Consider the following 13,145-nt stretch of genomic DNA (forward strand, 5'->3'; position numbering starts at 1 on the left):
GAGTTAAAAACAATAAGAACTGTATTATATATAAACACTTACTTTCCTACAAAAGGCAATGTAGCTCCTGTACTACTTATTCCTCAAGTCTTAGGTTATTTGAAGGAAGAAAAAGAAACACAATTACAGGAATACCTCAAAGATATTTTGAGTTTGGTTCCAGATCACCGCAATAATGCAAGTCAAATAAATGTTTTGGTTTTCCAGTGCCTATAAAAGCTATGTTTACACTACATGTCAGTCTATTCAATGTGCTGTAACATTATGGCTAAAGAAAAATATACATACCTTAATTACAAATACTTTATTGCTAAAAAATGCTAATCATCATCTGAACTTTCAGTGAGTTATAATCTTTTTACTGATGGAGGGTCCTGCCTCCAAGTTGCTCTGTTGACCAGTCAGGGTGGTGTTTGCTGAAGACTGAGGTGGCTGTCACAGTCTCTTAAAATAAGACAACAATGAAGTTTGCCACATTGGTTGATTCTTTTATGAACAATTTCTCTGTAGCATGAAGTACTGTTTGATAGCATTTTACCCACAGTAGAACTTCTTTCAGAGCTGGAAACATTCTTCTCAAACCCTGATGCTGCTATCAACTAAGTTTATGTAGTATTCCAAATCATTTTATCATTCACCATAGCATCTTTGCCAGATGTGGATTCCATCTCAAGAAACCACTTTCTTTGTTCATCCATAAGAACTAACTCCTTATCCATTCAAGTTTTATCAATGAAATTGCAGCAATTCAATCATATCTTCAGACTCCACTTCTAATTCTCATTCTCTTGCTATTTCCACTACATCTGCAGTTGCTGCCTCCACTAAAGTCTTAACTCCTCAAAGTCATCCATGAGGGTTGGATTCAACTTCTTTGAATTCTTGTGAAAATATTAATATTTTGAACTCTTCCCATTAATCACAATTGTCCCTAATGGCATCTAAAATGATGATGAATCCTTTCCAGAAGGTTTTCAATTTACTTTGCTCAGATCCATCAGAGGAATCATTATCTATGGCAGCTATAGCCTTATGAAATGTATTTCTTGAATAATATGCCTTGAAAGTTGAAATTAATCCTTGATCTATGGGCTACAGAATGGATGCTGTGTTATGTTAAGCAGGCATGCAAACAACACTAATCTCATTGTACATCTCCATCAGAGCTTTTGGGGGACAAGTTTCTTTGTCAATTAGCAGTAATATTTTGAAAGGAATCTTTTTTTTTCTGAGCATTAGATAGTGGCCTTGAAAAATTCAGTAAGCCATGTTGTAAATAAATGTGCTGTCATCCAGGCTTCCCTGTTCCTTTTAGACACCACAGACAGAGTATATTTGGCATAATTCTTAAAAACCCTAGGCTTTTTGAGATGGCAAATAAGCATTGTCTTCAACTTAAGGTCATCAGCTCTGTTAGCACCTAACAAGCAAATCAGCCTGTCTTTTGAAGCTTTGAAGCCAGGCATTGACTTTTCCTCTTCCACTATGAAAGCCCTAGATGGCATCTCTTCCAATGGAAGGCTATTTTGTCTACACTGAAAATCTGTTACTTAGTGTAGTCACCTTCATGAATAATCTTAGCTAGATCTTCTGGATCACTTCCTGCAATTTCTTCATCAGCACTTCCTGCTTCAACTTGCCCTTTGATGTTGTGGAGATTCCTTCTTTCCTCAAATCTCATGAATCAACTACTGCTAGCTCCAAACTTTTCTTTCTGCAGCTTACGTACCTCTCTCAGCCATCATGGAATTGAAGAGAGTTAAAGCCTTGCTCTGGATTACCCTTTGGCTTAAGTGAATGTTGTGACTGGTTTGATAGGTCATCCAGATCCCTTGAACTCTCTCCATATCAGTAATAAGGCTGTTTTCCTTCTTATCATTCCTGTGTTCACTGGAGTAGCATTTCTAAATATCTTCAAGAGCTTTTACTTTACATTACAACTTGGCTGTTTAGCCTAAGAAGCCTAGTTTTAGGCCTGTCTTGGCTTTTGACATGTCTTCTTTACTAATCTTAATCATTTCTTGTTTTTGATAAAATAAAATGAGAGATGTGCAACCTTCTTTTCACGTGAATATTTAAAGGTCATTGTAGTATTATTAATTAGCCTAATTTAAATATTGTTGTGTCTCAGAGAATAGAGAGTCCTGAGAAGAGAGAGAAACATGGGAAACAGCTGGTGGGTGCAGCAGTCAGAATACATACCTTTATTGATTAAGTTTGTCATCTTCTATGAGTGTAGTTTGTGGCATTCCAAAACAATTACAATAGTGACATCAAAGATGAGTGATCACAGATCACCATAGTAAATATGATACTAATGAAAACATCTGAAATATTGTCAGAATTACCAAAATGTGACACAAAGATGCAAAGTGAGTAAATGTTGTTAGACAATAGCTATAGACTTGCTCATCAAAGGGTTGCCACAAATCTGTTTATAAAAAACGCAATACCTGCAAAGTGCAATAAAACAAAGCACAGTAAAATGATGTATGCCTCTACTAAGAAACTGTATAACCTCTTTGTAAAAGACTCAAACATGACATTTGTCTCCCCATACACTAGTGTGGACAAGCTACTGCTTTATTGAGCTTCCTAGGAAATAAGATGTGAATCAACCGAATTATTTATAAATTGTGTAATTGCCCAGAGGTGAACAGAGTCTTAGTCCTTCTCTCAGTGTTTTCTATCTGAAAAAAAAAAAAAAAAAAAACAAAAAAACAAAAAAACCTCAAACTAATCTCTGAGGATCCAAGGAGAGAATAAGAAACTTCACAATCTTCACTGAGTCATAAAAAGATGTCTTTGTATCATAGTATCCTCATGAGAAGTTCTTTCTAGTCCCCTTTGTGAATGCTTTTAGAGTAGGGTTAATAAAAGTAAGTTTTTGAACCATCACCATTGTTACTTAGATATACGAACTTGGAGACATTGTTATGTTTCCTCATCTGTAAATGTTCATAAATGAACATGATCACCTAAGGCATTGCTGTGAGGATAATTACTACACCCGTGCACATAGTCCCTGACATCAAGAAAATTTAAGTGATATATAAAAAGTTAAGCTGTGGCCACCACACAAATCTTTCAGCAAAGAAACTTTTCTCCCCAAACCACAAATGCTCAGATTCTGAAAATTGTTACTCCTGCCCTAATTTTCAATCATTTTTTGTCAAAGAATTTAATTTAAATCTTATATCAATGTTTAAATGAGTTACTTCCTCAAGTGTTCTGGAATTCTACAGATTTTGAAACTCTCCATATTCTAGATTTTCATTTGAAAGGGCAACTTGAACCAGTTACCCACTTCGGTGATAGAAAATGCAAAAGGGAAAAACATATACAACCAGTTACCTGAAAGGGCAACTTGCATGCTAATGCAGTCACATTTTTATTTGGAACTTTAATTTTAGCATACTATAACTATAACTGATGATGTTTCTATTTCATTATATTGTTACATTGCAGGATGTAAGCTGGCTTAACTGGTATTTCAGAAACTGATCTTTTATCAAGAATGCCTCTACAGCAAATGAGATTTTCAGGAAATAATTAGTGATTGACTATCCTTGCAGCATGGAAATCAATATCTGATAAAAATGAGAAATATAAGTTATAGCATTTGGAATAGGTGAGAATTTACCAGTTTAAAAATTAAGCCAGGAAGTTTACAGATATTAACCTTAAGAGATGGGGGGTATTATTAAACTCATTTTGTAGATACAGAAGCTTTAACTCAGGAAGTTTAAAAGTCATACAAAAATTAGGTGGCTGAACCAGAGTTTGAACCTAGATGCTTTTATCTACTACACATACACTGCTTACTTTCCCATTAAATACCACTTCATCCCACCCCAACCAAGTAGTCCTAGGGAACCACTTCCTGGAGCATAGACATATCTTCATTCACCTGTCCTTGAGCAATGTCTTTATGTAGAATGTGCTGTTTTTCTCCATTTTCTCATTCTTCAACATTTTGCTCACACTGCTTATGGAATATTCTGTCCTTATGCCCTTGTTGAAATTAATCTATTAGAGCCACTTATCTGTCTTCAATAAAAGTGGTTGACAAGATTGCCTTCTCTATCATTGCAACACATGTAATTTACCTAAAGAAATGACCTTGCCCTAAAAAAGTAATCATAAATGACCTTACTCTAACAACCGTCAGATAGTACAACAATAAATTTATTTATACATGGAAAAGTACAACTGATAATGTATCAAAGAAGCTTGAATATTTAACAAATATTTTTAAACATGTTTTAAAACACATATGTTTTAAATAAAATGAATTAAATCATGTTAAAGATCAAATAGAACTTCGAACATGCCAAAATTCTGATGAGACAAATTTGATGATGACTCACTTCTGCCCTCAAAGGGCAGGAGGTTGGTTGCATATTGTGGAATTTCCTCTGACATAATTGAAGAATGAGGCTGCATATTCTCTGCTGCTCTGAATAATATAAAATGCCACAGAAGCTCTCCATCCAACAGAAGTCCTTTGGGACAGCAGAGCTCACAAGCGTCTGGGACAAGAGCCAGAAAGAAACCAGAACGAAGGCACCTTGTGTAAACATGACTTCCAAGCTGGCTGTTGCTCTCTTGGCAGCTTTTGTCCTTTCTGCAGCTCTCTGTGAAGGTAAGCAGACTTTTCTGGTTTACAGAGTTTTCCTGTGTCTGAATGTGATCCTCAGATAGCAAGATTACCCTTAATGCTTTAATAACAAATATCCTTTTTATTCAAGTAAAGGAAATAATATTTGCAGTCACTTAACATTAAATTGAAGCTTTGTTTAGATTTTATCTCTACAACACTTAGAAAAGTATAAAGTTTAATTAATATAGACATCTTGTTCCTATTTTCCGTGCTCTATAGGATGTTTACATATAAATGCATTAATATAAATCTATAGAGCGTATCTTTTTAAAAAGATATATTTATTTATTTTTAGAGAGTGAGAGAAAGGTGGGGGGGTAGAGACGGAGAGAGAGAGAGAGAGAGAGAGAGAGAGAGAATTTCAAGCAGACTCCCAGCTGAGTGTGGAGCCCAATGTGGGGCCCAATCTAACCACCCTGAGATCATGACCTGAGCCTAAATCAGGTGTGAGATGCTTAACCAACTGAGCGCCCTAGAGTATATCTTATTAGGGCCACAATTACTCATATTATTTATTAATATTGAGCAGATAACTCAGGTAATTTTACTACATGTACTGTTTTATTGACGAACTTCAGACAACTATCATTTCCTGTTTGGTTTAAAGACAACACCCTAACAAATTGTAAATCTTCTTGGAATCCCTCCCATGAAAGAAATACAGTTAGAAATGTTTATAGCTTAGAGTTCTTACATTTTTCTTTTTTCTGCTAAGCATTAAAGATTTTGCTAAGATCTGAGACATCTTTGTGCAATTTCTATTGCTATTAATTCTTTCCAAAGGCAATTTTTCTGTTACTGAATTTTAGGTTATATCCTATAAATAGCATTGTGGTATCATAGAAGATTACACAATATCAAGTAGAAAAAAAAGTACCATAAGGATGTCAACATTTCACAAAGTCAACTCCAAGTCTTATGCAGGAAGTCAATCAATGTTGTCATTAATGACAGCATTTTTTTTTTAACTGAATTTAGGGGCTAGGAGAATATCCAGCCTTCTCCTTCAAGAATTAGTTTACTAAAGATGTGATGTTTACCAAACATACAGTTACCAAATTATCAACTTGGAATTAAGGAGAGAAAGTAAGTGACCAGCAGAGTCATGTTTGTGATGAAATTAATCCTAGCTTTTATTATTTTTTCACAGCTGCAGTTCTGTCAAGAGTCAGTTCAGAACTTCGATGCCAGTGTATAAAAACACACTCCACACCTTTCCATCCCAAATATATTAAAGAACTGAGAGTGATTGACAGTGGCCCACATTGTGAAAACTCAGAAATCATGTAAGTACTTTCAAAAGATATTTTACTTCGGCAAATCCATAATTGAGGAAGGTGGAAATATCCAACAAAATTCTAGGTGTAGGAATACAATAGTGGGCAGAACAGAAAGGAAAGATTCTTTGTCTCTATGACATTTAAATATGGTACCTTCCATTCACCATAGTTAAAAATGTCTTGGACCCACATTTTATGGTTATACTACAGGAACTACAACTTGAAGGGCAAAGGGATGTCTGAAACCTGCTAAATACTGATTTAGTCATATCTCTTTTATTTCAGTGTAAAGCTTTTCAATGGAAATGAGGTGTGCCTGGACCCCAAGGAAAAATGGGTACAAAAGGTTGTGCAGATATTTCTAAAGAAGTAAGTTTTTTTTTTTTAACTTTAGATTCTTCATTTACCCTGAGACATATAGTCTAAATGTTAGCCTATAAATTTCCTCTTGCTGCTGGAAGTCTACTCTTTTGGAAATTTGCCTCTTTAATTAAAAAACAAAAAAATAGTAGCAATAGTGAGTTTGTTGTACTCATAACTGGGAAGACCATACATGTCAGTTTGTCCAGTGAAGTCTGGGCTTATGCCTGTGCCCTGTATCAGTGATATGGTTCCCTTTCATTCTCAGAAGTGTTCTGGTTTAGATGATAATTTATCTTTCTACTCATAATTGAAAATTAGAGTATTTCTAACACATGAATATCTGAGATTATTTATTTCCATAGTATATATATTTTCAAGAATGATACTTTCCTCCTTATTAGACATTTAATTAAAATTTGTTTTATTTTATTTATTTTCAGGGCTGAGAAACAAGATCCGTGAAACAACAAACACATTCTCTGTGGTTTCCAAGAATTCCTCAGGAAAGATGCCAATGAGACTTCAAAAAAATCTATTTCAGTACTTCATATCCCGTGTAGACCTGGTGTAGGATTGCCAGATAAAAATACAGTATGCCCAGTTAGATTTGAATATTTTTTTTTTTAGATTTGAATATTAAGTAAAACAATGAATAGTTTTTTTCTAAAGTCTCATATATGTTGCCCTATTCAATGTCTAGGCACACTTACATTAAACATATTATTCATTGTTTGCTGTAAATTCAAATGTAGCTGGAAATCCTGGATATATTTTGTTGTTGTTACATCTTTCCACCTCACCTACAGGCCAGGATGCATGAGTCCCTTTTCAACCTTGCCTTGGTCTCTTCTTTATTCCTCAACTGGAGAAAAGGTGTCAGCAAGCATCCTACCTCACAGAAATATGAGGACAATGGAAGCACTTTAACTTTTTCTCATGTTGTCTAAATTATGTTCAAGTGAAACTTGTTTGCCTATTTATTATTTATGTATTTATTTAAGAAACAAATATGGGAATATCTGTGCATAAATTTGGAAAAATAGGAAAGGAAGCATTGTTGATAAGTTAATATAATGATGGTAGTGAATTTATATTTATTTTGGTATTTAGTGATGTTATATTAAAGAACTATTTTGAACAAGGTTGCTAGATTTAGCAAAATTAAAAATGAGATACTCATTTAATTTTTATTTCAAACAATAATTTTTTATTATATTATTATTTATCTGAAATTTCAATTGAACCACAATCCTACTTTTGATACTCCTAGTCTTGTCTATTCACTGACAGCCTTGTTCAATGCTGGGTTGAATGATCAGAACCCTGAGTTAGAATTGTTTCTCCAAAGAGCAAAAACTCGACAAGCAATATTAATGAAGTAATTTCTTGCCAGTTAAAATTTGTATATTTATAATATACAAATAGATTCTTATAATTTTACTTATTGTGTTCTTAAACACTGACTTTTTTGACTTTAAGATGCTTTTATATGTTTCCCCAAGAGATTTTTTTTTCCTCCTATTTTTGATGCTATGGAAATAAAAATGTAAAATATTTAAAATAAAACTTATTGTCAAAGTCATCAGGTGTTTGTCTTTCTTTGGTAGTTATTGATTTATTTTTTTACTTTAAAAATAATATTTTGAGTTGAAAAGCATAGATGCTTGGGGTTCCTGGGTGGCTTAGTCAGTTAAGTGTCTGACTCTTGGTTTCAGCTCAGGCCACGATCTCAGAATCCTGAGACCCAGCCCTGCATAGATTTCCACACTTGGCATGGAGGCTGCTTGGGATTCTCACTCTCCCTTGGTCTCTATCCCCTCTCCTGTTCTCTCTCTGTCTCTCTCAAATAAGTAAATAAAGTCTAATAAACAAACAAAAATGCTTCTCTTTAGTGTTTTTTATATTATGTGGAAAATTATAAACCTTTGTAAAAAAACAAATTTTTTTCAGAGATGGGTTACAAACAGTAGTCCTTTCCATAGAGTGATGGAAATTTTCTCAACTCCCCAATTGTATTCCATTTTGCTAATAAGAGTGACTTACGATTTTTAATTAACCAACCCAGGTATTTGTACAGCTTAGTACATCTGAGCACTCTGTGAAAGAGGGAAGCTGATACTCATTATAAGGCACTTCTCAACTAATTGGGGAGTAAAACTGACACCTATGAGATAAGGAATTTTAAATATGATTAAAGACCAAGTATATTTATAAATAAGTCAAACAAAACTCTTAAAAGTAAAAATGCAATAATTTGACTAAAATACTCAGTGGAGAAGTTTTATAACAGAGTAGACACTGCTGAAAAAAAAAAAAAAATCAGAGATCCAGGAACTAAAACCAAAGAACTTTATCTGGAGTTCACATCAGAGAGATATAGATGTAATGAATAGAGAAAAACAATGAGAAGACATGGGAGATTTAGGGATAAGGTCTTACTATATCTAGTTGGATTTTTCCAGGCAGAGGAGAGAGGAAAGGGTTAGGAACATTTGAAGTGACAATGGCTAAAAACGTACCACGTGAAGAAGAATAACAACTCATAGTTTCAAGAAATCCAACTTATCAATGCCTAACTTTACATTTCTGGTCAAGAAAGATGGATCTTAGAACTCTGATTCACTTTAATCCACCTCCCAGCTCATTTCCTAATGCTTTTAGTTATTTTAAGTCCACTTTCTTTTAAAGCTCTACAAAGTTGAGAGGAAGAGAGTCCTCTCCTATTTTTCTCACTCATTGGTTCATATTGCAACCTGCTTTTCCAATGTCATGTAGCTCCTTATAACTACTCAGGTACCTGTAGGTGCCATTTCCTCTATGGGTCTACATTATCTGTGGTGCGGAACACAAAGCTAATTCTTTCTCTCCTCTAATTCCCAATATGCTTTAGCACAAAAATGTGCAGCCCAATAACATTAATGAAAGATTTATGAATAAAGCACAAGCAGGAACCAACTGGAAATTCAACCCTGGTACTCACTGTTCCTAAAATCATTGTTTCCCTCTCAAGGTGAGTTCTTCCTGCCTATATTTCTTCTCAGACCCTGTTATATAGGGTGTCTTCTTCCTCAGAGTTCTGCCTAAGTTTCATTTCCACATTCTCCTCTTCAGATTCAAGTTCCCTTGTCTTACTACTCTTTGCAGTCTCCCATCTTGTGGATCTTATACATAATGAACAAAACAGAGAGCAAACAAGTAATTTTAACAAAATGTTCATAGGAAAGATACAGGATTGTTCATAAGCAGGTAGCAAAGAGTTATCTTACCTAACTAGACTCGGCTTCACTGAGAAAATGTAAACGAGAGTCTGAAGGATGAGTAGGAGTTAGCCCACAAAGGGAAGAAGGATGTGTGAGAAAGGGTGGTCTAGACATCAGGGGAGAAGTAATTTGCAGGCAAGCGCATGACACAAATCGAGAAGTGAAATAATTTCAGTGTGGCTAGAGTTTGGCATGAAGGAGAACAAATATTAATAGATCAAGCTATGTTAAATGGACTATGGACTCACTAATGGGCTTAGATTTGGGATTGAAAACTTCTGGTAGATTCCAGTTACCCTCATTTTAAATTGTGAAGCTAATAGGCTATTCTTCTTGGGTCTCCTCCCGAAAGGAAGTGAGAAGCCATAAAAAAGAACAGTCTGATCTTGGGGGATTTTTATTGCCATTTGTATTATTATTTTTATTAGAGACAATAACAGTGTTCACCTTAAAATTGCATTAATTATAAAATACACACATAGTACATTCAACAAGCAAAACTGACTAGTTTTCGTAATTGCTATGTTAAGATACGGGATTTTTGTTGTTGTTGTTGTTTGTTTTTGCTAAAAATGCATCAAGAAATAGATTCATAGGTTAAAGTTACCTAAGCAGAATCTTTTATTCTCAAGATTTTGATAAATAAGTAGATAATTTGAAACATCAAAGAACTCCCAACTTTATACAAAACCTTTTCCTGTGATAATTACACATTGTTAATATGATCAGTGTCTAACATTGGAAGCCAGGTGAAAACAACTGCACCAATCTGGTAAATCTTAACAATGACTATTTCCTTAAAAATCTACTTATTTTCATCCTTAGCGCCTTTAAAATGTGCTAACAGATTTTCCCCCACTTTCTCGTTTATGTTGTCAGTGCTATAGGACAGCAAAGTATTCTATCAAAAAGGCAATTCATAGATCAAACTAGAGATTAGGCATCATGTAAACAAGCCAAAAAGGAACAATGTAAAAGAATAAGAGAATCATGAGAGAGCAAGAGCGAGAGAAAAGGAAAAGCCAGTCAATTTGCTGAACTGAAAATTTTTGTTTTATTTTGCAGAAGTGATATTAGTAAAATTATGTGTGTAGTCATGGGTTTTGTTTTGCTTTTTTGTTTTTTTTAAACAATTTTTAAAAGATTTTATTTATTTATTCATGAGAGACATAAAGAGAGAGAGAGGCAGGGACACAGGCAGAGGGAGAAGCAGGCTCCATGCAGGGAGCCCGACGTGGTGCTGGACCTCGGGACTCCAGGATCACGCGGTGGTCAGAAGGCAGGTGCTAAACCGCTGAGCCGCCCAGGGATCCCTAGACATGGGTTTTATTTATATAGACACAGACTTTGACACAAACTTGAACTTGCAATCTATTACTCTATAACTTTAATCCATTCGTATGGAATACAATTTAAAAATCCAATTTTACCAAGTAGAAACATAAATGTAAAAATACAAATACACATGCGCAAAATAAAAAGGGATAGAGAGATAATAATAAAGTGCTCACCTTAAAACTGCATTAAATGTAAAATACTATAATGCATAATACATCATATGTACAACATACAAATAATTTTCATAACTGCTATTTATTTGTTTGCTAGAAATGGACCAAGACATAGATTCATAGGTTAAGGTTACCTAAGCAAAATCTTTTATTATCAAGATTTTGGCAAATCAGCAGAAAATAATTTCTTACTATAATACATTTGTTTTGCCATCCAGGCTAGGTTTGAAAACTTCAGAAAAAAAGATGGAAAACCATTTTGCTTTTGGCTTGTGGTAGTAATACAGCAAACAAAAATTGCTTAAGACTGCATTAACCCTGCATAACGAAAAAAAGCTTAAAAAGCAATAATTTCTCCATTACTCACTTAAAAAAAAAAAAAAAAAAAAACAGAAGCCAGCAATTGCCCGACATTTAGTAACCATCAGCTGAATTTGCAGACATCACAGACAACAGATAGGGAAATTTTTGATGTAACACAGTAAATACCAGGCTGTTTGTTCCCACAAGATTTACACATGGAGCAATCAGGAATTCTCCAAAAGATTACTTAAGGGTCAAAGAACCCAACTCCCAGTGAGTTAAGAAAGAGGACTTTCTACACTTTTTGCATTCCCATAAATAAAAATCAAGTTAGATAAATATTATTGTTACAAGACTTTCCAACATCATTTAGTAAGCTGATAGACTTAAGAGTATATTGGAAAACTACGACGGGGAAAATATTTGCAGATATTTCCACGTAAAGTCTGCTTCAGACCTATCTAGAGGAATGTTCCAACAGCTTTGTAAAAAATCATGGTGCTGGGGCTGAAGGCCTATCTTAATGTATCTAGCAATTCGATTTCATAGGGCACAATTTTGCTCATGTTTTTATCATGATATGATGCGGTTCTTTTCACTGTCTGCTTCTTAAATTAATCTGCCATTTATCCCCTGCTGTTCAAAATACCTTCACATCTATATTTTTAGTGTTTCCCTAAATTAAATGCTTATGGGAAAGCAAGCTAAGAGATACCTCTGCCAGGATTTACTTTTTCCTTATGCTTCCAAAGGTTTTCACTATGCCCCTTGTAGGAATCCCATATAGAGACATGTTTTATTAAAGCGACAACCTGTTTCTGCTCAGGTCTCTACTGGTCTTCAGCAGCCTGAGTATGACTTATGTGAGTTAGCCTGCTACTGACTTTCTACACTAGTTTTATTCTTTTCTGACTATACACCAGTCACATTTAGTAAACAGCTCATTTGAAACTTGTCTTAAAGTTTGTTATTACTGATTCTATTTAAAATATATTTGGATGTTTAAAAAAAATCTCTTGTTTATGGAATCCTCCTGCAAAGCTTGAATGAGGCCTCTACTCTGATGTGAAATGGACGCTGACTTCTATTTATAAGTCCTTTTCTATTACTAAATTTTTTCCTGACGGTTTCTTTTCACTCTCCCAGGTTACTATCATTTTCTTTAATCTCAAAAGAGAAGTACAAGTAATATTGCATAGATTTTATGTAAGCTATGTGTTTTATGTTTCAATCCATACCTTCCCCAATCACTTAAAATTTTGATCAGATTTTATAGTGAACAAAAATAGATGAACTCTGATTTAAATATGGTATGCTCTGTGTAGCATTTATTAGGATTAGAATGAATGCCATTTTTATACTTGCCTTAAATATAATACATTAGTTCTTACAGATTTAAGTTTGAAATTTTGACTCTTGAAAAAAATCTGTGGTATAAGAGAATATGGATTGACAATTTGATGCTGCTACATATATAACTGAAAAATGTAATTGAACAGCTAAATAAATGAATGCATGTTGAAAGCCAGTCCTCACTGTTGGAGTAGCTGCTCTCAGATAAGCAAGAGGAAGAGATTAAAATTGTCTATGTAGTGATGGATTAGAATTAGAGATATCAATATGAATTCATAGTTAGCTTAGTATAGATATAGATGGATGCATAAATAAAGACTTATAAAGACGTGCACCTGGGTGGCACAGTGGTTGAGCATCTGCCTTTGGCTCAGGGCATGATCCCAGAGTCCTGGGATCAAGTCCCACAGCA

General features: G+C 34.4%; 1 protein-coding gene across 1 annotated transcript; it reads left to right on the forward strand.

Moving 5' to 3' along the window:
* The first annotated feature begins 4,575 nt into the window (after positions 1 to 4,575).
* Positions 4,576 to 7,887, forward strand: CXCL8 (C-X-C motif chemokine ligand 8). The gene is given in 4 exon segments (NM_001003200.1): positions 4,576 to 4,645; positions 5,814 to 5,949; positions 6,229 to 6,312; positions 6,747 to 7,887. Coding segments are annotated over 4 exon segments (306 nt in total). The 5' UTR covers positions 4,576 to 4,581; the 3' UTR covers positions 6,769 to 7,887.
* The last annotated feature ends 5,258 nt before the right edge of the window (positions 7,888 to 13,145 follow it).

Source organism: Canis lupus, chromosome 13, assembly GCF_011100685.1.
Source record: "Canis lupus familiaris isolate Mischka breed German Shepherd chromosome 13, alternate assembly UU_Cfam_GSD_1.0, whole genome shotgun sequence".
NCBI lineage: Eukaryota > Metazoa > Chordata > Mammalia > Carnivora > Canidae > Canis > Canis lupus.